At 39.9% G+C, this 27,245-nt stretch overlaps 1 protein-coding gene across 3 annotated transcripts in view; it reads left to right on the forward strand.

Moving 5' to 3' along the window:
- The first annotated feature begins 363 nt into the window (after positions 1-363).
- arid5b (AT-rich interaction domain 5B) overlaps positions 364-27,245 on the forward strand; it is a 56,807-nt gene continuing 29,925 nt past the window's right edge. Inside the window, exons 1-4 of one of the 3 annotated variants that reach the window (XM_077729347.1) lie at positions 364-506; positions 1,202-1,293; positions 1,605-1,862; positions 17,557-17,791. In XM_077729347.1, the coding sequence (XP_077585473.1) occupies positions 1,273-1,293; positions 1,605-1,862; positions 17,557-17,791 (514 nt within the window). In that variant the 5' untranslated portion in view covers positions 364-506; positions 1,202-1,272. Of the gene's footprint in view, positions 507-670; positions 1,294-1,604; positions 1,863-17,556; positions 17,792-27,245 lie in introns of those variants that run through there. The other 2 variants (XM_077729346.1, XM_077729349.1) reach the window with 2 other exon arrangements.

The following is a 27,245-nucleotide window of genomic DNA, read 5'->3' on the forward strand; positions in this document are numbered from 1 at the left end:
GGAATCTTAAACATAGGTTATCGTCGTCAAAAAAACTGTGTGAGGTTAAAAGGTCAAGCAAGAACAGCTGTGATTCAATAAATTGTTATATTTATACAAAACATGCTATTTGTCAGTTTATATATGTCAAATGTAGCCCTGCAAGTTATGTCAAAAGAGCAAGAAAAAAAAGCAACTGTGTTGCATAATTCACATTGCCGGTGGCCTACGTGCTTGCGCGTGCGCGTGGAGGTAGGTCCGTGAATTGTGGGGAAACAGCGCCTTGCTGTGGACACGCCAAGTAGTGCAGCATTACCCCATTTGTCACAGTACTGTAAAATTGATTAAAGCGGAAGCGTTTACGGAGCTCGTCATAACTTATACGGATCTTAAAACTCAAATATCAAAATAAAAAGAAATAAATCACATGATTACCTTATCCCCAGCACCAGTTTTGACTCTAAATGAATTGGACGTCGATTTATGTCAATGGCGGAGAATGAGACAATAATAGTCTGCTATAGAAAGTGAGTATAAATGGTTTTGGCAGGATTTTATGATGAGAGCATTTTACAAGTCGAGTGAAAAAACATTGTTATGGTTTTGTGATTGAGACAGCAATTGCTGCAACTATAAAGCTGTTTATTTGCCTTGAAGGACAATAGTTTCAAACTGGTTGCTATTGGGGGAAAGGCGAAGAAAAGGCGGAAGATCACAAGTCTCTCGTTTCTTTAAAGGAACCATTTGACGGGCCTATTAACTTTCATGTAACATTGTTTCTTGTCGGCATCCACAGCTTGCTTGCCTCTGTGTGTCATTATGTGAGAAATGGCCTTTCATACTCACTCTCTTTACTCAAGTCCTGGAAGGCACATATACTATCTCGCTAGCAAAAACGCATGCAGCCGACGTCATTTCAGCTTTTGGAGCCAGACACATCGCATGGAGGCGCAGCTCTTCCTCCCAAAACGCCTCATCTTGGAGTTATTAGCATATCTAAACAACATCTTTATTTTTTAGCCCAATATTGCTCCCGTTGTAGCACTTGTGCTAATAGCGAGCCTCGAAATTGAGCACAACTCGCTCAATATCATCATGTGAGGAATCGAACTTCTAAATTGGATGAATACACGCCCGAATGGTTGCAAAGGAGGTATTTTGAAGGATTTTTTGAATGGAAAAGGGGGAGACTTTGAAGTCCTTGGCTTTGTGTACCTTCCAGGACCTGCGGCGATCCTTTCAAGCCAGCAAGTTTGGAGAGCGTGTTGAGTTTAATCAATTCATAACGTCGCGATGGAGCCGAACTCACTCAAGGTAAAAAGCCGCCGCGGAGCCCTTCTCCCTTTACCCTCCTAGCCCGCTTTTACCGTTCACCCCCGCCTCACCCCTCCGTGAGGACTTTCGGCGTCCTTAAACGCCTTACAGTCGCCAAACTTTGACATTTATACGGCGTTCGGCGTCGGTTGCATCCGCGTCCAAAACGTCGCCGTTCAACGGCTATTAATAGCTTAGCATGCGGGGCAAAGCAAACACATGAGCGCGAGGCACACGTTTGTTTACACGCTCTTCGGTTTGTCTCCCTTTCTTAATGTCTTTTTTAATTGTTGTGTTTTTTCTTTCTTTAGTGGGTGGGCTCGTCTTGCGGCTTACACGGACATTATGTATTCTACAAAGCCTTTAAATTTGCCAGTCGGGACGCCGAGGCTCGGATTCTGTCGTTGGGGGACTTTTTCTTGGTACGCTGTAAACCGGACGAGCCCATCTGTGTCGCCGAATTGCAGCTCCTCTGGGAGGAGAGGACGACTAGGCAACTTTTGTCCAGTTCCAAACTTTATTTCCTACCCGAAGACACTCCCCAGGGACGCGACGTCTCCCACGGAGAGGTAAGTTCTCCCGAATATACGGCTTTTAAAAAAAACTCATTCTCTGATGTCGATGTGCTTAAACGTCCGATTATTTTAGCCCAGCTAGTCCCTCTCGTAATGTTTGTTGACGTTTTATTGCTGTTTACGTTTAACTATTTTGAACGGGAAGAAACGACAGCTGTTTGTCATTAAACTGCTTGATTTGTTGACTGAGCTTCGGTTGTAGAGGTAAAAACATGCCAAAGTTTTTGTAAATTGAATTATGAAAAAATATAGTTAAGAAATTACAGTCTGTTTTGAGAGTATAACAGTTATACTGTATAATAACTAATAACTGTAGTTATTATTTACTATAACTATTATACTGTAACTCCTCCCATCATTGGCAGCCAACGAGTTAATTGCGTACCCTGGCCCCTCCCCCCTTGCAGCCCCCCCCGCCCCTCCATTTTTATCCCTGGCATATTTAGTGCATTAATTAGTTGGCTTCGCGGTGTTTGCTTTGCCGTTTTTTTCCTCGCCATTGTGCAGCGTGTGCACTTGCCGTGGGAATAAATCCTGCGTGTCGCTCGATAAGCACGCAGAACACATTTTGGGGATGTTCATCTGGCGGAAATTGCACAATAGATGTGAATGCCATGCGTGGTTTGCAGATGGATGCTGGCGTGTGTGTGTGGGTGTGTTTTGCGTATTAGCAACGTATGGATACTCATATTTGTATCGACTCGTATTTCAGGACGAGTCGTGATTTGTCATGTTTTTGTATGTGACATGTCGTAAATCAATGACTTTAATGTCTATTTTCCATGTACATTTAACGATGCGTCGTATGTACGGACTGTTATGTTCGTAATGTAGAACCAGTTATGTTGTAACAAATATGTCATACTCATTTTTGTCTGTCAGTGATGATTGGGATCATTTTGACTGTAAGGTTGTACAAATATGGAAAATTGTTAAGTCTTAGCGTGCCATTGGGGATGATTTAATGTTATTTATAACCATATTGTCACTCAGTATTGGACTGTTTGGATCCCATTCGACCCAGTTGTAACGTTGTGCTTTTTTAACTGCTGTAAATAATACCACTACTCGGCAAACATATCCACTGGCTAGGACTATGGCTCTTTAGAAACTCGTGATAGTATCGGAGCATTATGTCATACTTGTAAACATAGAATTTGTTGAGTGGGTACTAGCCAGGCTATCAGATTACTACAAGAAATATTTGTCAATAATTGGTTGCGTTTTCTTAAATTATTTTTTTACTCTGCTATAAATATCGCTCAGTATTGACCTTTTACTACAGACTTGTGCAGGTGACCTAAAAGCAAACAAATGTGACATAGCGTTATGATGCTAGTTCAAATGAGCTATATTCGCTTGACAGCTGTTTGAGGATAGACACTGCTCTATTCTATTCAGGAATTGAACCCTTGTCATATAGGAGATAGATACCTGATGCGTTTCATTGGCTGGATGGCCTCATCGAACGTTGTTGTCGTCGTAAATCGAGACGTTGCATTTTAACAGCATATGTTGTGCCCTCTGGATTGATGCTTTTTTTAGTGGCCAACATTTCACTTGTGTATGAGAAGGTTGCCGTTTGATTGATTGTTTGCCACAAGCCAACTGGCCCCGCGATTATAGTCGTCGTTTTTTTTTTAAACGCTTTCTAGGAATAAACAAAATCAGCGTCGTGCTTGAGTTAGCTTACACCCCATCAATCAAGATGGAATTATTATCGCATCTCATTTTATCAACCGCTTTATCCTCATTAGGGTTGTTAGATTTGAACCCAATATATTCCCCTATATTGATATTAGGCGACCTAAAAATAAAAATGGTATTGACATTTCACAACCACCCCAAATAAACAATTTTATTCGACAATTAATTTAAACTATTGCCACTCAATATTGCCCTTAAACATCCAAACTTTGTAAGTTGAGGGCCCTTTTTCGATATTTTTAATAGACAAATAACGCATAACCATAACCAATGACTTGAGGACTACATCATTGCATAATAATGTGGACAAAACAAACAACTTTGGGGACTGAACTATTGAATAATGATGTAGACAAAAACAAACAAAAGGAAAAGCAGCCATCTTTGGACAGACCCATTCCTGGATTTGATTATTCTAAAAAAAACTACTAATAATAATTTTGCTCTAGCTCTTCCAACCATAGCATAGCTAGTAAATAGTAGAAAGATTTTTTTTTTCTTAGTGGGTCACCCAAAAATGATGCGGTAACCCCCCCACCCCAAACTGGGACATCCACCCACGCCCCCGACCGCCAAAACATACGTGGTCGTAACCTTCTTTATTTTGACTCACGACATCTTAAAGACCTTAAAAAAGAACACTTTTTTTTGCATGCACATTCTTCCCTCCCTCCTCGTGGCTCTTTATTGGCCGATTCTCCGATCCCCGTTGATGTGTGCGAGCGTGCCACAAAGAAAGCCGTGTTTGTACTCGAAGTCTTCCGCTCAAGGTTTACTTACATTCTTTCCTCTTGAGTAATAAGAGCGAGCGCCTATCACGTTTCCCTTTCATGAGAAACACGGCTATTTATGGCCCCCGCCGCAGCTTACACAAGCCATCATCTTTGTCACTCCGACGCCTATTAGCGGCCCTGGGGTCTCATCTCCAGCAGAAGACCACCCCCGACTTCTCATTTCTCCTCTCTTAATATTGCCCTTAAACACACGGCCATTATTTAGGAATCACTTAAAGGCCAGCTTGCGCAATATATCTGGGACGCCCCCTCCCCGTTGGCTACACTGGAGGCATAAAGGTCCAATTTTCACGCCCCCGCCCCCAAAGGGAAGAGTGGAAATAATCTTTCTCATAGTTTAAATGTCAGCACAAAGCTATTATAACGTGTCAAGATGGTTATTTTAAGTTCGCGCTAGTGTAAGCGTAGCCTAATAACGGGAAAAATGGAGAGATATTGCGTGGACAATGGGAGTAAATCACTTTTAAATATTTTTTTTAATAAAAATGGCCAGTGTTAGGCTAGGATGTAATGTATATAATATGGTGGGCTAAAGTATTGATTTCAAAACACAAAAACTAAATAATATGGTGGGCTAACATGTTGGGATTGTTAATTATAGCCAAAAAGTTTAGGGAATTCATTTATTATATATATTTTTTATATTTGCATTAGATTTTGATTAAAAAATAAATGAATATATTCATTTAGTAATTATTGATTGAACTACATGAATAAAAAATGAGAGGATTTTAGGGATATTCATTTTCTGTAAAGTTAATCCTCACAAGGGTCGCGAGGGATCCAGATTATGGAGAGTAGGATTGCACAATCATACAATATCGTACAGTAAAAAAGCGGCTATTTAAATGAGAGTATGACTCTAATGAATTTGCAGTTTCAGGGAAAAAATGACAATTAATGTGAATAATGAAATGCTTTTGTCTCTGTTAAATTCCATTTCCCCTTATCATCATCATCACTCACAAAAAAAGCAGAAATAGCAACACATATTTTCTCTGATTTGCACGTCGGGCTTATTAAGCGTGATTTATATTTCTGTCCGTTTTGGGTAAACTAACTTCAGTCAAGTCAATCCATTTTGACCAAAGAAATCCGAGAGAGAAAAATATGGTGACAGGGCAAAAAAATAAAATAAAATAAGATAGGACGCCAAAAAAGCAATTTCCTCCTCCTCCTCTTTGCTTTGCATGAATTATGCAGTCACTTGCATCACATGGCGTCTCTCTCCCTTTGAAAAGCATTTTTTTTGGCCCGTGTGGGCGTGACGCGTTCAAGTGCTTCCGGAAAATACGCCTTCGTTACTGTACGTTGCGACACGAGCCGACCGGTCCCGACAAGCCTCGACGACCTTCGCCGAGCGAACGGAATGCGCTTTGACTTTGCCAAAAAACACGGCGCCACGCCAAAATAAATTGGCCACGGTGGGAAAATGTAAACAAGGCAAGGGATTGACCTTTTAGCCAATTGGAAGCTGTCGTTAGTCAGATTCGAAGGTTGAGGGGGCGGGGATTAAGAGCGAAGTAAAAATGCTTAATAAAATAAAAATAGATGGGCTTGAAGTTGGTAGTTTTTGAGGGAATTCAAATGTAGGTTGGAGATGTATTGAGAATATTTTAATGTTTTAATATTTATTTATTTTTATAAATGGTTTAAAAGAACTGGATTAAAATCCCTGAATATTCATTTTTTTATAAATCTAAAACAATGTTTATTTTATCTTTTTTTAAAATATATTTTTAGATTTTAAATGATTTTTGAACTAAAAACACAGAAAAATGGATTAAAAATGACAATGATTGATATAAAAGAGGAAATTTAATATACATCTGTACTCCATTTGAATTAGATCCTTAAATAGAAAGTCAGCACTCATCATTGACTTTTCTGGGCCACACAAAGTTATGTGGCGGGCCAAATTTGGCCCGTGGGCCGCCACCTTGACTTTGGCACATCCAGCACTGACCGAGCTGACTTGGACTCAGTTGAAGCAACGGGGGTTGGGCAAGCACAAGCACCTGAGGCTAATCCACTGATTGCACTTGCAGGACACTTAGTATTGAGGCAAACTTTCCCCTTTGGAGGTTTTGAGGGAATTCAAATGCAGATTGGAGATGTATTGAGAATATTTGTAATGTTTTAATTTTTTAATTTTTTTTTATAAATGGTTTAAAAGAACTGGATTAAAAGACCTGAATATCCAGTTTTTTATAGATCTAAAACAATGTTAATTTTAGATTTATTAAATATATTTTTAGAATTTCCAAAATTATTTTTGAACTAAAAACATTGAAAAAATGGATTAAAAAATGACAATGATTGATTTAAAAGGGGTAAGTAAATCAGGAAATGTAATATACATCTATACTCTTCATTTGAAATTAATCCTAAAACAGATAGTCAGCACTCCTGTATTGACTTTCCCGGGCCATACAAAATAATGTGGCGGGCCAAATTCGGCCCGTGGGCCGCCACTTTGACACCAGTGTTCCAAGACATCCCGAGCTGACTCGGACTCAGTTGAATGCAATGGGGGTTGGGCTACAGCAACCACCTGACGCCAATTCACTGATTGCACTTGCAGGACACTTAGTATTGAGGCAAACTTTCCTCTTTGGAGGTTGAAACCAAAACTTGAGGAAAAAGGTCAAATAAATTCCTAAAATTGTAGTAACTTTTCACAATACAAGTAAAATCACATAGCAAAATATTCTGAGCAGAAAAAACATATTACCAAACAACAAATTCAAAATTAAGTTAGTTTCTGGGAAATAAGTAGCTATCGGAATGAGGAAAAAAACATAAAACGTGACATATTTTTTTCTTTTCCTCAGTACGACGTGTGGGAAAATGTAAGGCTGTCACTGTGACATTTTTAGCGTCCTCGCGGGGGGCTGATTAATGGCCGCCGAGTCGCTCGCCGCCGTGTAAATCCGTAACCTGACGCCATCTCCCATTAGTGCCCGCCCACCCCCACCATTTGATAACATTTCATCTCAAAGGAAGTGCGCTACTTTTTAACGACTGCCGTAATTGCGACGCTTTATGAAAATGTAGTCTGGCTTTTCTGGCCTGTTTTCCATTGGCTCGTAGTCGCGGCCATAAATCACAAAGTAGGACGCCCATTATGTCAAAACCTTCATTTTGACATTTGTTTCCTTTGCTTAAAAACAATTTTTATACAAGTGGGTCACTCCAATTGGATGACACACATTTTTACTCTGTGATGTCATTTCCTGCATGTTTGTTTACCTTTTGGGTTTTGTTCTTTTTTGGACAACTTGTGACCTACTAAGCAGTTGCTGTTTTTTTTTTGCTTCTGTCATGCAGGGTTAAAGGTCATCTTTCAAAGGCTGTCCACGTTAAATCCAGATGGTTAAGAAAAAACTGCGTTCACTATTAGTGCCATCTTAAAAAACTATCATAGCATGTTAGCATGTTATGCTATGTTACCAGTCAGACTTGTATAAGAACCATGTTGTAATATCCTGAAAAATACACACGTTTTTAGAATTAAAGTAAAAAATATTTATTTTGGAATTAAAATATTATTGCTATGAGAATATTTAAACAAGGTCACAGATAAATTTAAAAAATAAGTACAATGTCTCAATACTAGCTTGTCAATGTTTCAGTTGGATAAGAATAAATATGTATAAAATATTGTGTTTTATCAGACTGTATCAATCCTGTAATTTTAGCAAAACAACTTTTAAAACAATGTATTTAAATTCACAAGTCGGCATATCTGTAAAACAAATGTATAACTTCCCACCAAGATTAGTTTGTACTCTCACAAAGCAAAATATGATGATTAGTAGCACAATGATGACGCATTTGTTATCCAGTTACTCCTTTCCGATGACAGATGTTAAAACGCTCCTTGTTTTGTCATGTTTGCGTCAACATTTGCACAACCAGGTCAACCACCTCAAGTGTTTTTTTCACAAATATTTGCCCATATTACCCAAGTCCCAAATAGCCAACGCTTCTTTTTTTTTGTTGACACACCAGTGGGAATAACAACTTGACTTTCTTTCATGACTTTACCATATCCAATGTTCCCTCTAAATTTTTCAGGTAAAACTTGGTGTAAACCCCCCAAAAACGACCCTCATTCATTTGTCTTTTTCTAGCCGTCAAACACGTCTTTAATGTGACTTAACGAGGAAGTCCGTATAGCTGTTATTCTTCTTCATTGTGCGCGCCGGGGGGCCCGACCCGCCGACCCTGCCGACCCGTCCCGTTTACCGGCCCCCCGCCACCACCGGGTTGGAGTCCCCCCCCCCCTGGCTCTTTTAAAGAGCCTTTTGTGTCAAAGCGCTGGGCCGTTATGACGGACCCTCCGCCGGGGCCTCTCGATGCCGTCGTTAACCAAGTGACAACGTGTCCAAATGCTTATAGATTTCCCAAAAGGTTAGCGCTTAGCTAGAGCTAGCTGGGAAATATGTTTTTTTATCACCATAAGTCAAAAAAAAGATCAGTCTATTGATAATTATCACATATTTTTGGTTTCAAATTTGAAACTTCAAACTGTAAATACATTAGTTTCCTTCTTATTCATAAAAAATAATTAGTTTTAGATTTTCCTACATCTCAAAATCACTTATTTTGGCTTTTATTGTCCTTTAACGTTCATGCTACGTGTTAGCCTCTATTGCTCACATGCTAAAAAACATGTTTCCTCCTCATCCTCTTCTCCTGAGCGTTAATCTGGAACTAGCATTTATCTCGAAACAGCGCCCCCATTCTCCGTGGTGGTTGTGTGTTGTAATTACAGTTTCAAATATAATTTAAAATATTATTTTTGACAAAAAATATTTTACGTTAAATGATTGAATGTAACGTATAATGTTTCTTCTCGGTTTACCAACGTTTTACCACAATTTAGCGGCCCCTTCGAACTTGTCCCACATTGTTTTGCGCTAGCGTGCAATACGGCGCCCTCGCTAACCGTCGGGGCTTTTGTCAACAAGCTCTTCTTCTTTCTGCCTTCATTGACAAACCACTCACGCCTCCATGCACTCCAAATGATTATTGTAACCTTTGACTAAAAGCAGGCACGCATGATAAACTCTGGCTTCTTTGTTGTTAGTCATTTTAAAAAGTTTTTCCGCAAACCTTATTTGGTCACAATACGAGTTTTTAAACGGGTCGTCTTACTCGTGGGAATTCAACTTTTCCCATTTTGTGTTTTTGTAAGGAAATATTCCCTCTCTTAGAGAATGCAGTACTTATTACATAATATTAATTCAACATATTTTGATGTGTAATATGGCTCATTTTCTTTTGTGTGTTTAAGAGTTTATCTTAAAAATTCACCAGTTGTCATCCATTTACTTCTGGGTGTTTGCCCTTAGTTAGCTGGGATAGGCTCCAGCACCCCCGGACTCTGGTAAAGATAAGCCTGATAAAAATGATGAATCAGCATTTTTATTTTTGCTCCATGCCCAACTTTGTATGCTTGAATGGCTTTCTAATTTCATTTTACGAGTATCATGAGATTTAAAGTGCACAAATAACAATCGTGAATAATCAATCAATAAGTTGTCATCTGAAAGGAGCCATTGTGGCTTTTTTTGTCGTTGGTTAGAAAAGCGCCGGCTTGAAAGCTGCAGATTCCAAAAGCAGCTGACATAGCACTTTTCCATCGTTTTTTTTCCTTTTTTTTTCGCCAGTGTCACCTTACACGTACCGATGCCTCCCCCCCTGCCGACTCTCCCTCCCTCGCTTACTCACCCCCTAACACAAAGCCTTTGAAAAGTTGTATTTCCCCTGGAATCCAAACAAGTTGACGGCGTAAACGCAATCTCCAGATAGAATAAAAGATGAGTCGCTGTGATGCAGACGGCGCACTAAGAAGTAACTCCTTCCCATCCATAAGATCAAAGTGATGATATGCTTGTAATATATAACACTGACTTTTAATCAAAACAACCTCTCTCACCTGCAGGCGCTCTTCAGTATTCCAACGCAATCATCAATAGATCATATAACCACATTGTAAGCACTAATAAGACTGTTTTTGTTTGTAAAAAGAGTCCCAATATAGCCATCTTAATTCAGTGAGAAAATAAGTCGATAGTTTGAATCCATTATTTTCTTGCCTCTTTCTTAGTGGGGATAAGTTTGTTTGGGGCCAGTCCAGCCAAGGCCAGTCATGTGGAGGAAATAGTTAGATAGATGTGTAGTTAGATAAATAGATAATGAAGTCATTTTGTGTTTGATTGTGTTTCTTCTCTGTCGTCGTCATCCGTGTCAGCGCGTTCATTACTCAATTACTAATCTCCTGTGGCCGGCCAAATTCCTGCGCTGACCTCTCGGAAGTTCAGTGGGCTCTCAACCCTGTGGCCAATGGCAGCACCTGTGCATGTTTGTGTGTGTGCGTTATGGGAAGAAAGACCCCCACTCACCAAGTGCCCACCCCCCCCCCCCCCCCCCGGCCCAAATATAATGGGAATATGGTAATCCCTGGTAGGGTCACCCATATTAAAAATAAATTAATATAAATATATATTTTTAAATTTGGTGCTGAGTTCTAGCAGCAAGAGTGACTTCCGCTTACAAGTTTCAGTTTGGATTTTCACTTTTTTATGAACTTTATAAAAACAACAACATTTTTTTTTATTATTTGTAATTATTTTTTAATGTTCAGAAAAATGTGAAAATCCACACTGAAACGCGTAAGCAGAAGCCACTCTTGCTACTAAGACTCGGCACTAAAGTAAAAAAAATGTAATAATTAATAGCAGAAAAACATTGCAAACTAGTGAATTTGCGATAACTGAGGGATTACTGTATATTGTATTAATCTCTGCTTGGAATTATTAGTGACACTAGCTAGCAAACTGGCATGTTTTTAAGAAAAACTGTTGTCCATATGTTTTGTTGGGAGTAGATTTTTAACCAATGAATCAGAGGCAAAACGTTGTTTACGGCCTTAAAGGCAAACATTGTTTCAAAACGTTGACCTTTCTAAAACAAAGGTATTATTCGTATTATTCTGAATGATTGACTCATCTGGTTGGAACATGTCAGGAAATAGTTAAAAACAAAAGTTGTTATTCCAACTTTGTCTTGGATTGCCAATTGTTTTGACTAGAAATTAGCACTGGTTTCTTCTCCCCCCAAAAAAGACCTTTTGTTTTTAATAACCATCCTTCTTATTTACAAGTAAAAATCCAAGTCTTACTGGAATTTCTCTGGCTCTTCTTTGAACCTTTTCAATGCTACTTCAGTAATACGATGACTATTAAATACATACAGCGGTTTTATCTCCATATTTTTGTGGCGCCTATTCAGCCAAGACTTTTTACTGCCTGAAGGCTTGTCAAGTTGTTATTCAGCTCTTGTTGTTTTTCCTCTTGTGGACACTAACTTTGTTGTCCTTATCCGATATTATCTGTCAACCGATTATCTTGAAACTTGTTAGCGACGTAGCATGGGACAGTAGCGGACCATTTTGTCCATTATCCTATCCGGTTTCTTTGCTGCAATGTGAACCAATTCCTTGTACTGTACAATTTCTGACTTACGACTAACGACTATGGCGTCCGCCAAATTGAGCCCACTTTCTTCCTGCCATCAATAATTCATGTAAATACTGCAGCGGCACGATAACAATACTCGGGGACGTTATTACTTTGACGGCACATAATGCGCCGCCGTGCCAGTGAGTGACGTGAACAGACTTGTGCTGCTCAAGTGGAGATAATTGTTGTTGTTCCCCCCACTCCCACCCCCCAAACTTCATGGCGCCTGCCAACTGACTGGAACCAAACTCTCTGGAATAGCGTGACGTTCCCGCCTCAGAAACGAGGCAACCCTTTGAAATATATTTAAAAAAAAACTCAAATAAACATTGTTTTAGATCTATAAAAAAAACCGGAATATTCAGGGATTTTAATCCAGTTCTTTAAATCCATTAAAATCCCCAAAATCTAAATATTATATCTAAAATTGGCCGGCCCACATCAAATCTTGTCTGACACACTTGTTTGAATGTATAGATTAGATTAGAACTTTATTTCAACCCATATTCAGGAAATTTCTTGGTTGCAGTAGTAAGACAGACACAGAAGACATTGTAGACCTAGTTAAAAAAAGATTTGTATATAAAAGGGGATTTGAACTAATGGTAATATTACAAGTTGGACATAGACAAAATTGCTTCCCTAATTTGGCAGAAAACGGCCTGGGAAAATGTCAACACATTTTTCGGGTTGTCAAAACATGAGTTAAGTGCTTGATTACATCAACTATTTGGCATTTGAGAATAAAGTTGGAATTTGTTGATCTGAGATCACTTATAGTGCAAAATTGTAGCAAGAATATTTCTATAGTTAGAATGCATTTCCTAATTGACAATGTTAGATTTATTTGTTGGCGTTAAATGATGTCAGGAAGGCGTCTTGGCTTTGGGTTGGCCGTCATCTGACCTAGATTATTAGCAGGCGGCCCGCTGGCTGCCGCTTTGCTCCGCTATCCGCTAGCTAACTGGAAATGACAGCACCCCGCAGACGGGGACAGACTTTTTTTTATTATTATTTCAAATTTGACGTCGTCGGGAGTCCAGGTCAGGGCTACCCCAACGTTTTTTTTTTGTTCCAAGATCTACCATTCAAAGACTCCGCCTTCCCTTATTTTTCTTACGGCACTCATTTGCATATAAAAGCTTTCATAACCTGAAAAATTTGCACCTAGAGGCATTCATAAGTAGACTTATGACCGTATATATATATATTTTTTCATAATGAACAAAAAGATCACTGTTTTTTTCCTACTCCCGGCTTAATATGACAATTTATAATTAATTATCGGGAAAAACACTTAAAGGTCATGAGTAATGAGATTTAAAAAAAATAGCAAATGAGTATACACATTTTACTGTGCTCAATTTTTTCAGCATGAATGATAATTGGTACAGCGTGTAATTCCTAAGTACAGAGGGCGAAAAAAAATACAAAAGCCTTTTTATAAATATGAATCATCACTCTAACAGGAACTCAAAAGAAAAAAAAACATTTTAAAAAAGGGTGAAAAAAACAAAACGCCAGTATGCTAACATTAGCAAAAACATCACATGATTAATACACACAGAATACAAACTAGTCTTTGCTCAATTGTGCTTTTTGTGTAATTCATAAGTACAAAAAAATACAAAAGTCTTTTTATAAATATGAATCATCACTAACAGGAACTCAAAAGGAAAAAACAATTTAAAAAAGGGAAAAAAACATGGCACAAACAAAGCGCTAATATGCTAACATTAGCAAACATTAGCAAACATCCCATGATTGATCCACACACACAATCCAAACTAGTCTCCGCTCTAGCGTGCTTTTTAATTACGCCGCCGTCGCCGCTACGACGAACAGAGCGTGTTATTATGACGCCGTTTTATGTTCAAAGGAGATTGCATCAAACGTAAACGTGCTCATTTTCCCAGCAGATGCGGCGGGCGGCGCAACCACGGCTTTTTTAGCCGCGGGCTTCGATGCCATGCCATTTACCGCTGGCCAAAACATTATTCAAATGCTTTTTCCTCTCGCCGTCCGTTTGTCACGGCCAGCAAAAAGTTGCTCGCAGCCACCCGCCGCCACTTGACAGCTCCAGACAGCTCATTATAAAACGGCTGAAAAAAAAAAAGATGGCGCGGGTTGGGGGGGATTGTTTGATGTTTTTACTTTGCGATGGGAGGCTGGGAAGGGGAGGGGGGGTCGGCTATATCAAGCTATCCCTCGCAGGCCCATTTTTTTTCCTTTATAAGGCAATACCGCCTCGAAAACTGGCTGAGATTTGATAGGGCTTAATGTGAGAACTGAATATGGGTAATTGTTTGGACAGAGCGCTCGGGGAGAACGCTGGGAAATTTGTTTTGACAATGTCGGCAGCCTTTTTAAAAAAAAAATGCTTTTACGGAAATGGGAACGAAACAGAAGAAGAAGACTGGCTGGGAGAAAAACTAAAATGAGAGGTGTTCTTGCTATGGTGGTGGTCCTTCTTCTAAATTTAACAACATTGGCTTTTGGGAAGGAATGAAGTAGGATTGACAGAACATGTTGTCAGGAATTGATTGTTGGATAATCTAGTTTTTAAAGATGTCTGGGATGGCGCCAATGGCTGTTTTGCTGTTTAACAAAATATAAACAAATACAAAGAGCTAGAAATAAAGATAATAAACGGACCGTTTCGGCTGGGATGCTTCATTTGAGCTAATTTATCCAAAGTACTAGGGCAAAGTATTTTCCGGACTTGTACTCCAGTGAAAATCATAGTCTTTCTTTTAATGTATTTTTAGATTTTGCAAAATGATTTTTGAACTCAGGAAATTTAATAATATACATAAAGTCTGCACTCATCATTTACTTTCTCGGGCCGCACAAAATGATTCGGCGGGCCAGATCTGGCCCCCAGGCCGCCACTTTGACACCTGTCGTCTAAAACAAAAAAAATAGTTATAGTATATAGTATACTAGTATCAAGAACTGAAGCGATAATATCTCACCAAAGCCCTTGACAATGTGAATGAGCGATATGGAGATTAGCTTCATTATTGTAGGAGCAATAAACATACTACATAAACATCCTATGATATGAAAATATATCTTTCTGCCTACAAGCTGAGCCGCGTTATTCAAATATCTAAATGTCCCCACGCTTTAATCCATCCGCTTGGTATATTTGGCGCAGACAGCTAGCTCGTTGCCCATAAATGGGTAAATGAAACCCTGTTTTATGGAGCCGCATTGACCCCCCCTGGCTCGTATATATCCCGCTACCAGATCAGCGTATATACGTAAAATATACGATCCGTGTGTTTTACTACATTATCCGCCGGCCTGACATTGAATGGAGAGATTTGTTGGCTCAAAAAGAAAAAATGGAATTCACCACCGGGGCGATAAAAACCAATTGTACCACATTCTAATGCAACTAGCTAGCGAGCTAGCACGTAGCCAACTGCCTCTCCCCCCTACAACATTATATTGCGGGCACTTTTTTCTCCCCACAGCTGCAATGCAATCGGAACCCGACTCCGGCGCGATGAGTGTTGTATTTCTCTGCCCCCGGCACATCTGTCCTCCAGACTCCAGCTAATAAGCGTCTTCCGGCGCCCTCGTTTGTCGGTAACAAGTGCGTCGTCGGCCATTACGGAGCCTTTAAGCAAACACGCAACTCTTTTGAATTACAGTATTAAACGTGTACGCCACGTATCCCATCTGGCATCCCATCATTTGTTATGTAACTATCGACATAAGAAAATCCTTAGCATTCCCAAATTACCACCACTAACGACCAAATGTTCAGTAAACAAAAGGCTGTGTACGGCTTTAAAACGTGTTTAACAGTGGAACAGGATGCAAAGTTGAATAATTATTGGTTGGGCCACTTTGTTCTAGCAAAATGTACTTTTTAAAAGAATTATTTGATTCAAATGTAGTCTATAAAATCCAATGCTAATTTGTTGGACTCAAGTTATTTCGAATCCAGCTAAAATGAAATTCACGAATCCGCCATTTTACTCATATTTTGGTAAAAATGTCATTTAGCAGCCCACAACATCCCACACAAAACCAAAGCAGTTTAAAAAAAAAACAGGAAAATGCCTCAGGCGTCTTTTCCCATTGATAGATATGAAATTGAATGTATGAATGGGATAAAAATACTGAAATTGAACAGAAAATATAGCCATTCTGGTTTACACAAATCATAGCGGGTCAATTTTCTGGCTCGTACTAAATCGAGATACAAGGACGCCTGAACAAAACCAGCCCCAATCACAAGCAAAGTACTCTTGCCAAAAGCCCACACCAACATTTTAGTGCCATTTACTATTTTCAGGGACTATTTGAAGCTCCCATTTGCAGTTTTTTTTTTTAACTGGAGTAATACTGAAAGCACCGCTTAATACCTCGGCTACCCTGTCAAATGAAAGCCAACTTTTATAGTTGTTCCACTCGTATACAGCGGCATAAAATCCTGTTTACAAGGAGAACGTTACATAAAACAACACACGCGACGACTATGCAATGCATACCACAATGCAACAGCTAACCATAAAATACTCTGCCGTAAAAAAAAAAAAAAGCATAACAGTTCTCATTGTTGAAACTAACAAGTGGAATAAAATGCTGAACAACAAGTAATGGTTCAACGGTTATTCCAGATTGCTCTACAGTGGCACAAATGTTTTTTTGTTGGATACTATTTGTACTTTTTCAAGTTACCCACCCGCGAAATGTCCAGATCAGAAATGAGTACATGGATTGGTATCAAGAAAACATGTTAAAGTTTCAACTTGATTTTTGTGCTTGAGTAGCAACAGGCTAACTGTCCTAGACTATGTACAAGGAGCTATGTTAGCTTAGCACAAAGCAAAGTACAGTCATATTTCTACTTAAGGAATTAATTTGGTTCCAATACTTTTTTGGACATTTTGTAAGTAGAGGTGTACTTTATATGTAAATTCGATTCACTGTCCTCTTTAAAATTGCTCAAAGTGTCCCAATTTTTTATTATAAATGTGAGGAAACACACAAAAATAAATAAAAATAATTTATTAATAAATAAAGCATGTTGTATTTTACAGTTTTTAATCGCGTATAGGGGGAATTCAAAATAAAATATTGGATAAGAAAATGCATTCACTTTTTGGGGGATTTCATAACTTGGATCTTTTTTTGTATCTTGAGTCACTCATTTGCTTATCATAATTTGGTAACCTGAAACATTGGTAAGTAGAGTTGTATGACTGTTATGTTTTCCTCACTTAGTTAGTGGTTATAAACAATGTCATTTTGGACTATGTCCTCTGTGTATCTGTCTAATGAAAGGCTTCTTCGGCACAAGGTCCAGTCAAGCTGTTAGCCATCTATTGTATACTACTACGTACTCTGCTTACAAAAGAATAATAGCTCTGCTGTGTTTTTGGACGAACCTGTCTCATGTTTCACATTGACTGATTCAATTTGGCAGGATAACGACAACACTATGTGCTTTGTAAACACTTTTTTAATTGAACTAAAGCATGTGACCTTGACAAAAATACTTGACCACATTGTTTTTACCACTCTAAAAATATAATTTGTGTTTGGAGAATGTATTGCACCTGCATTTGACCGTATAGAAACTTGCTTTTAAATACGAAAGCACTGATTTTGTCTTGTCTTTGGCCCCGCCCCTAGCATGAAGTGATCGCCGTGTCTGAGAAGGTGATCGTACGCCTCCAAGACCTGGTCAAGTGGGCGGTGCCGGATTTCTCGGAATGGTCCCGTGGTCTGAAGGCGGAGCCTCTCAAGGCCTCGGTGCTCCGCGAGTTGGGGACCAACGGACGGCGCGAGGCCCTCCATCGTTACCGTGAAAGTACGCTCACTAGCGGACTCAATTTCAAGGACGTCCAGCGGGAACGGGCGCGACTCGGTGAGTGGATACATACATTTAACGGGCTACTTTTCCAAGATTTATTTGCGCTATTGCAAGCTGGCTACTTTATTATTTGGTACATTGAAAATACTTGGTGGTTGTGTTAGCATGTGGTTGGGATTCCATTGCGCTTTGGTTAGCATGATAACATATATGATAACAAAACATATATAATTTTTCTTCATTAGACTACTGTATGCATACTCATTAATACTTATTGATGAATACATTCATGTATTTTTACTTTTAAAATCTGGCTCTCAAGGGTCAAAAAGGTCCCCCCTCCCTCCCCCTTTCGACCCCTGATCCAAACCATTGTTGTGAGAAAAAGTGCCTTTTACGCTAAGCCCGACTTTTCCTGGCCGCCTGCCATTGGCCGGGACCAAAGTGTGCTTTTTTTTTGTTCTCTAGTTCAATGGCAACGCATTAAAAAAAGAAAACAAAATGTAGCTGGGATAATAGTATGTAAAAACGCCTCCTCATTTTCCTGTGAGTATGAGCAAAAAAGTGATTCATTTGAGGAACCAGCGACCCCCGTGCTACGTTAGCACGGCTGACTTTTAAACCTGCGAGGCAGATAATTGATTGGCGACGTGAAAGAATTCACAAATTCAGCTTTGAGCATGTCGACTTTACGAGCCAGGTCCACCAGCGAATAAAAACAGGCGGAAAATGATAGCTTTTATGGATTTTTTTGGGGGGGCAATTTCTAATAAACAAACTGTACACAGTATCTTAATCTATGTGGATGACAGTTTTTTTGCCCTTTTTAAAGGTAGATTACAATTTTTTCTTGCATATATACTGTATTTGTTGCTAAAAAAAAGTGATAACTTGAGGGTACGGCTTATACGCGCATAAATTAGACTAAAGGACGAAACGCCATAGCGTAAAATTAATTTATTTTGATGTCTATGAATGAAATTAAAGAAAATAAATATGTATTTTGCATAAAATGTTAACTCTTATAGCAATTAAATTTATACAGCGTTCAAGTATTTTTTCCCTTCAAAAATTACATTTTTTATACTCCCTATTAAAACCATGAATTTGGATGTGAAAATTGTAAATCAAGGGTCGGCTTATACGAGGGAAATTCTCAAATTCAACAACTTTAAGGCTATTTTAAGGCTAATTAAAAGCATTTAGGCGACTAATATTCAAGAAAATACAGTAACCGCTAAATGCTAAATCCCTTTGTTTGTATTACAGTGTAGAAATACCTCATTTCCCAATATTCCACCACGATCTGTTACTGTCATTAGTTTTCTAGAGAGATTTAGCGCCCCTCTCCGCAGACATGTTTGCCTAGCGCTTTGATTTACAGCAGCCGAAAAGCACAACAGCACCAAAAACACATGTGAAAAATGGATGGGATCCCATCTTGTCAACCAATACGATACTCCAAAAATACTCGTAGGGGATCAGGATGTCGCTATTAATCATGTTAGATTAACAACAAGCTAAAAGAATGAGCCAGTAAAGTAAAAAAAAACAAGGTACTGGCGTATATAAATACATTATGTTGCAAAAAACAAACGCAGTGCCTTGCAAAATGTAACGAGCCAGTGCCTGCCGCAGAGCTTACATCATCAACAATCCCATTCGTTTAATCAAGTAATGCAAACGGTCGCCCCCCCCACCCGAACCACCCTACTAGCCCCACCCCCTCCAATGTTGTATTGGAGTGCGCATGAAGGTTTCTTTTTACAGTTGAATCCACCGGGGATGGCTTACCAGGCAAGTTTACATTCTGCCCCTTTATCTCTCCCCAGAGAACTGGCCTGATTTGCTCTGGCTTTTCTTTTTTTTTTCTTTTTTCGCCGCCTTCTTTTACCGCCCGCCTGCCCAAATTGCTTTCGAACTCGCACGGAGGACCAGATTCGTGTTTCTGGGTCGGGCTGGGAAATAAAGTTCACAAACAACAAAAATAAAAAATAAATCAAATAGCAGAAGCTCACAAAATCTTTTTTTTTTGCGTTTAAAAAATTCGTAACTTGAAATTTTCATCCTTGGAGCCATTCATAAGTAGAGGTATGACTATTCGGATAAATTGGGAAGGAAACCCAAGCCTAACCATACTTTTACAACCCACTTTAATGAGTAGAAGATTATAAGCCTCTAAAAATCGCCATTACTACTTAACGTAATGATAATAATGAGGAAAACGATGATATTTGACGTTTCTATTTGCATTCAGCGACACACGCCGCCCGCCGCCACCGCATATAATTGTCCGCTACATCAAAATGAACATTTTCATGGAATTTGTACTTGCTCGAACTCCCAAGGTAACGACAGCTCGCTATCATCATTATTCAAGCTCGGAAGCGCTCCATCATCGCTACGTTCGCTCAAATAGAAGCATCGGGCGCCTCCCGTCAGCTAACTGTAGCGCCCCCCCACCCCCGAATATGCATAATTTATGCTTTCGGTGCATTACATTAATGTAGTGCACGACGCAGCTTCTGCGCATAGGGACTTTTTTTTCTTTTTTTTTTTTCCATTAGAGAGGTAATTTCAGGTGAACCGTGCCCAAGGACGCACAGCCAGCTAATAACACTTAAAATGGCTGACCTTCATGTGTGTATATGTTGGAATCCCAAACGCAATATGGGGATAATTAGCATTTACTGCATCGTTCATTTTTTCCCCTCCTTTCCCCCTTTTTTCCACCAATAGAATCCTTTTTTTTGGATTAGTTTGGGAAAAGAAAGGTGACTTTTGATAAGATAAAAACGTTTTCGAGGTCAGTGATGTTGTTTTAAATAAGGAGGAGGGAAAAAAAGACAGAATTTGCAAGTTTATATTAGCATTTTTCCCCATCTGCTGTGGGCATTACGTCATAGCAGATTGCTGCATTGTTTTTAGCATGCACAATGACTCTCTCTCTTTGACTCTTTTTATTTGATTCACTCTCTCTCTTTGGCTCTTTTTTTTATTTTTTTTAAAATTCAACTTTGTCAGCATGAACATACTTCGAACTGCCTTTGATTCACTGCAGGCTTAACTGGGCCAGTAACACAAAATACACACAAACATACACACAAATGGAAATAATGTTGAATTTTTGCTAGGAAAGGGATAGGCCAAATATGTCTGCTGAGGTTAGCTAAAAAAAGCTCATCGTTTTCGAACGCGTAATCAAACCTAGTGGCACATATTACCACACAGGAAATGTTGCCCACGTGCGGGTAAATATATACAGTAGATATTTCCTTGTGCACTTTTTTTTCCACTGGGTGTTGTTTTTTTTTTAAGTATGTTTTTAAATGTCGATTGCAATAAGGAGTTATTCCACTTGTTGCCAAGTGGGGCATCGTTGACACTAAATTTTACCCAGAAAACCAGATTATTCAGCATATTAATATACTGTTTTTTTCTCGCATAGCAATCGTTTTTGTTAGTGTGGCTTGGATTTAACAATTTCCCGCGGTTTACCACCCTTTTTATTCTCGCAATCCCCAGTGCAAATGTTACATATAGAAATGAATTCCCTAAACAGCCGTTAAAAGCTCTGGCCTAATTTAGAAACATTTGTTACAAGCTAGTCTTTGAGAAAAGAAAAAAAAAACAGCCGCCATCTGGATGCTTTTACCCCTATAGAATAATAAAAAGCTCGCCATTTAGATCTATAATTTCCCACTTTGGGAAAGGAAAAGAATCATGACTATGATATGCTAACTCGTACTAGCGCGCTATTGAGTCTAAAGTCACCGTATGATATGGCTTTCCATTCTTATATCACATCTCATTTGGACAAACTGACAAACACGCACGGCAGGCAGCGCCGATATCCCGACAATATTTCAGTGGGAACATTTCAATTTGATGTCGCCGCTAGATTCCGTCAGGATGTTGGCGGCGGTTAGGATTAGCGATAAGCGCGCGGCGGTGGCGGCGGCGGGCATATGCCATCCTCCGTCTCGACGACGATGGTCGTCGCTATCTAAAGACGTGCCGAGAGAAACGATTGGTGGTTTCTTTTCATGACAAAAAACACGCTGTTTTGTGAACCTTCGTGAACAGCAGCTGGAATCTAACAAAGATTACATATCTTAAATCACATGCATGACACATCAGTTGTCTGGAAATTATTTATTTCGGATATGCTAGCTAATTCAAAAGGCTTTTCCACACACACACACACATATAGAAGTCACATGACCATGTTACATTTTGGACTACAAGGGAATGGCGTCCATTTATGATGACATCATTTTCCTCAGAAATGTCATCATGTAAAAAGAGCATTCTTTGTTTTTTGACACTCATTTGAAGACTAATTATAACCTGAATATCAAAATAAAAATACATGCTAGAGCACCTGTGTCAAAGTGGCGGCCCGGGGGGCCGAATCTGGTCCGCCGCATCATTTTGTGTGGCCCGGGAAAGTAAATCACGAGTGCCGACTTTTTGATTTTCTGTAAAACCCGACATTTGAATGAACCAAAATGCTAATAATTCCAAGATGGACGCATCCCATTAGCATTCCCGCGTACATTTTCACGTCTCTGTGCAAAATTTCGACAGTTGAGGGCGGCCATAGATCACCCAGATCCTCTTTCTCAACTTGTCAGTCCATTTCCGTATTATGTAGTGGCCCGAGGAGCACTTGGCGTTTCGGAAGGAGGAGGCATTCAGCCAAGAATTCAACCACCCCCCCCCCCCTCCCCCTCCCTCGTCTCTCTCGTTTCCAGCCATGACTCAAGTGAAAGTGCTGTTTTACTAGCGCTCAGCAGATCAAATATAAAAAGCTCACTCGCTCTTCACTTTATTAAATGCGCCGTAGCGCGCAGGTGGCCATTACGTTCCGGAAAACTTATCCCATTACCCCCCCTCCCCCCTTTTAGTCTGATGGTAAGATGGCGTACATGCGAAAAAGACTTGAGCCAAATGTTAATGATGATTCATGTTGTTAGCACGTCACTTCTCACTTGATTATTATTCATCCACCAGCAAAAATCACCGGTCGCCGGGCGGATTACGGACAGAAAATTTGGTCGGGTCGTTTAAGAGGCAAATGTGGGGTTTGCGGGTTTAAATAAATGACAAGTCTGGAATTGGAGATGGTTACCTTCCTCTGGACATTTTGTAACTACCGTAATTTCTCGCATATAAGCCGCAAAAAAAGATTTAAACTGCGGCGTCTTCGGCCCGTTTAGCGCGCCGAGTCCTTTTCACGACCAGAGGGCCCTCTCGCCCGTGGCCCATGAATCCCACAAAGCAGATGGACTCGGGCGAGCTCATAAAAGATGCAGCGTTATTAACCGTACAATCTGCGCCGCAAAATCCCAACGCTTCGACGGAAAGTCAAAGGCAAAAATGGCCGCCCCAAAATATTCACGTCAATATGAGAAAGGTAAACCCTATTTTTTTCAAACGCAGGTCATTTTAATGTCCTCCCTGTTTTTCCGTGTGGTTTTCTGACCCGGCTAATGGAGAGACGAGATGCTAAACGGCTATTTGAGGCCTGGCTTACTTAATAGAGAGAGCAGCTTTTCATTTCCTGCGAGGCCACCCGCGTTCCCTCATTGTTTAACCGCCACCCACACCCCACCCCCCTTCTTTTCTTCTTCCATGGAAAAACACATGATGTGACATTCCAGAAATAAAATAACACAAATTATAAACCAACGTCACAGCGCGCAAACGGCAAATTTGATTAGGACTCGAGGAAACGTCCCTCTTTTTTTTTTTTTTTTTTTTTTCTCGACTCCCCGGCGCTATTCAAATTCGAGACATGGGTCATACATCTAATAGATTTTTCCACCCTGCCGCACAATTGGCCGCTTACAGATTTGGAAGTGGCTGGCTTCCGGCCAGGCCGCAGTCAGAAAGGAATTAATGATATGAATGGGGAGGGGAAAGAAAAAAATGAAAATAAAACAGCTTGTGATTCTCCGAAAAAGAAAAATGAAGACGCTGCAATTTGATAACGGCACGTCCACCTCCTCTCATTTATTCCTTGCTACGTATTGTGCCTACGTGGGTTTTCTCCAGGTATTAAAATGCTAAAAATATGCACGCTAGGCTAGCTGCTTATACACTTTATATTCCGAAGTCAAAGTGTGAATGGTTGTCTGTCTCATTGTGACCTCCCATTGACTGGAAACCTATAACACATATCATTGTTGGATGTTATGGTCTTAACATTCAAGTATAGTTGTTTTTTATCTCAAGATAAAGTAAGTTAACTCCACGTTTTTGTTAGCAGTGCGCTAATCTTAAAGGGACGTCCTCTTTTTAGGTCATGAGTGCCTTGAACGTATCTTTTTATTTTTCATGTTAATATTTTGTGAAAAACGATGTGTTGAACCCATAACCTTTTTCATTAATCTATTTTTTTAACTCTTTTTGTAATACTAGAATGTAGAGTATTGTCATTTATATTTGTAGGATTTGCTCTTGAATGCAAGATGGCAGATGTTGAGGAAAATAGCTGATGTTTTCAAGGCATATTACTGTAGAAGTTGGCCTATTTTTTGCATGGCGCGTCGCCAAGTCCCGCAGCCAAACAAACACCCTTTAAATTGAGCCTTGTCGTTGGTTGGATGTAATTATAGAAAAACGCTTTGTTTCAGCGCCAAAGCCACGCTGGAGCTATTTACATTCAAAAAGTCATCCTACTAACCTAAAATAACATATTCATCAATATAATCATTTCAGTATACTATATAGCAGATGAGATTAAAACAGTAGTTCATCTTTTTGTAGTATTGACAAAAATAAATGTTAGTCCTGAACAAATAATAAGAAAATGAATAGAATGATTCAATAAAAATTAAAATACTTTTAAGCGATATTTTTTACTATCCGTAGTACTTCCCCCAACTATGAAAGCATATTCGATGGTCCTGATTCCAGTTAAGACTGGGAAAGGAGCCAGTCTCGTCGCCTCAAGTGTCCTTCATCTTCCTCCTCTCTTCACTTTTCACTTTTTCTCCTCTTCCTCAAACGTATCAAATCCCGTTTGGGAAATAGAAGCCAGCCCATTGCCACTTTGAGGAAATCCACACGCAGGCGACCAGCGACTTTGATGGAGAATGGCATGTCGTTGGTTGGTTCCCCCTCTCGCCTGACCTAATTCCCAATCTCCTGATAAGAATATATATATATTTTTTTTCTGAACCGTCTTCCTCACGCTAAAATGAGAACTGTCCGCCCCGCCAAAACGTTGGCCAAAGCGTCATTTTCCGACTCGGAGATGGGGCGCCGCCGACAAGATGTCTGATATTGCAGCCATTGAGTTTGTATGTGACAAATGAGGGCAGCTGTAGCATTGGATAGAATATCATCACCTGGATTGGGAAGGAAAGGATAAGTTATCTATTCCCGTTCCCATTTTTTTTTAAATAACAGTTAAAATAATCGGAAAAACGGATCGTAATTTGGCATTCGATTCCTCGCAACACCCCCCACCCCGGAGTGGAGTGTATGCGGGGGTGAAAGATATGCAGAGGTGATCTGATCCAGCTAGGTGAGGAAGGGTTTTTGATGCGTAAGAATCTTAACGAAGCGCCCCCTGTAGGAGCACATTGACGCTCTTGTGGCCACACACACACACAAGGCGGCTGATTCAATTTACTCCTCTTGGTATCTTGCACTTATTCGGGGGGCCACGCGGTGCAGCTTGTTTTTACTCTCCAGCAAGTGACCGCGCTATAAGCGGATTGACCCCTTCCAAACTCAGCGCCCGTCCTTTTTTCGCTGAGAGTGAGCGGGGGCGAGCGCCTTTTGACGACCACGGCGACATCTCCATTACCACGCCAAAGCCTCGGTGCAAACACATTTTCATTCCTCCCGCAAAATAACTTGTCTTTTGCTGACGCTGCTGGCTTTTCATTGCAATTTTCTTTGTCTTGTCAAAAAAAAATAGAAACCATTTATCAATTTTTTTCCCCTTAAAAATATACAGACGCTCCTCTACTTACAATCGAGTTACGTTCCGAGCGCTTGTTCATAAGTTGAAATTGTTCATAAGTTGAAATTGTTCATAGGTTGAAATTGTTCATAGGTTGAAATTGTTCATAGGTTGAAATTGTTCATAGGTTGTATATTTTTTGACAGTCACAGCCTTGCTGAATAACTCCTCCCATGTATTACAGGGCCTATTAAATGCAAACTTTTCAATCTGGCAATCAATAAGGCGAGGCGGCGTGGGCTTGGCCCCGCGCCAGACACATTAGAAGCGCCGCCAGCCGCGCGCGGTTGCTAGGGAGCCGGAGACCAGCTCGCTCGGGGGGGAAAGAATGTTTAATGTAATAGAATCACATAAATCAACCCCAGGAAAAAGTGCTCGTGTCGTCTCTTCTGCCTGTTAATATCGTTTTTTTTTTTTCGCTCGGTGACCTCAAACAGAGGTAAAAATTATTATTTTTTTAAAATGCCCATATTTATTTTGATTCTTTATTTGTGCTAGAACAAATGAGAGCACTTTAACGCTTAGCTGTAATTAAGAAGAGGAGCCCACATGCTTGGAGGGCTCTTGTCGGCTCACATAAACACACTGGCTTTTTGGATGAGTGCATTTAGGCGAGCGACGTGGAGTAGCGCATCGCCATCACGTTCGTTGTTACAGCACAACCAGAAATGACAATCATGTCTAGTTTTTTTTCTAGCTAGCCAGTACAGAATAAAAATAGCATGGATGCTATGGATAGCATGCTACCACATCATTTTATTAGTGATTTTTTAATGTGGGAGGAGCCAAAGCATCTGAATACAAATTAGGATCTCCTTTAATTATTAATCCTTTTCTGTCCCTTTTTTTCCTGGCTGGATTTGTCCTAGAAATGGACTGTTATCATTTCAAAGTCACTCTCTGTTGTATTAATAGCACTTTTAAACCTGTCAATGGCAGCCAATGAATCATTTCACCCTGAATAAGAAGCAGTAGAAAAGACCGCAAGTGCTCTTTTTACACTCTGTAAAAAAGACCAAGTCCTATTTTCATGTTAACTCTTCCTACACAGTACTACCTTACTTTGAATTTTCACCCTGTTTAGTTAGCTAGCTTGCAAATTAGCCTGTTAGAGGCTCATTGGATAGCTTGCTAACACATATATTCTGCGCTAATATAGCCGTTTGATCTTTATTCATGAAACAAAAGGCGAAAGGCGCGTATGACTTATTCAGTAAAGCACACGGTACGAACAAAATGCTGTTTATACAAGTACCGAGACCATGAAAGAGCATACTGGGTGTCAAATTGGAAAACAAAGCCGGTTGCCAGATCGCAGAACATCTGTGCCGTCTTTTATAGCTCCACGCGTTCTTTCCTGTTAACATGGCCGCCACTTAGCTGGCCCGTCGACATATTTGCGGCCTACAGCCGCTCGTTCCGAGCCGGAAATAACTTGTGAAAGGTCCAAAAAAAATGCCGACTGTGCGTCGTGCTTGGAGGGAAATAATCAGTAAGAACAGATCTGGCACTTTTAAATGTTGACGC

This window comes from Stigmatopora nigra, chromosome 12, assembly GCF_051989575.1.
Source record: "Stigmatopora nigra isolate UIUO_SnigA chromosome 12, RoL_Snig_1.1, whole genome shotgun sequence".
Taxonomy (NCBI): domain Eukaryota; kingdom Metazoa; phylum Chordata; class Actinopteri; order Syngnathiformes; family Syngnathidae; genus Stigmatopora; species Stigmatopora nigra.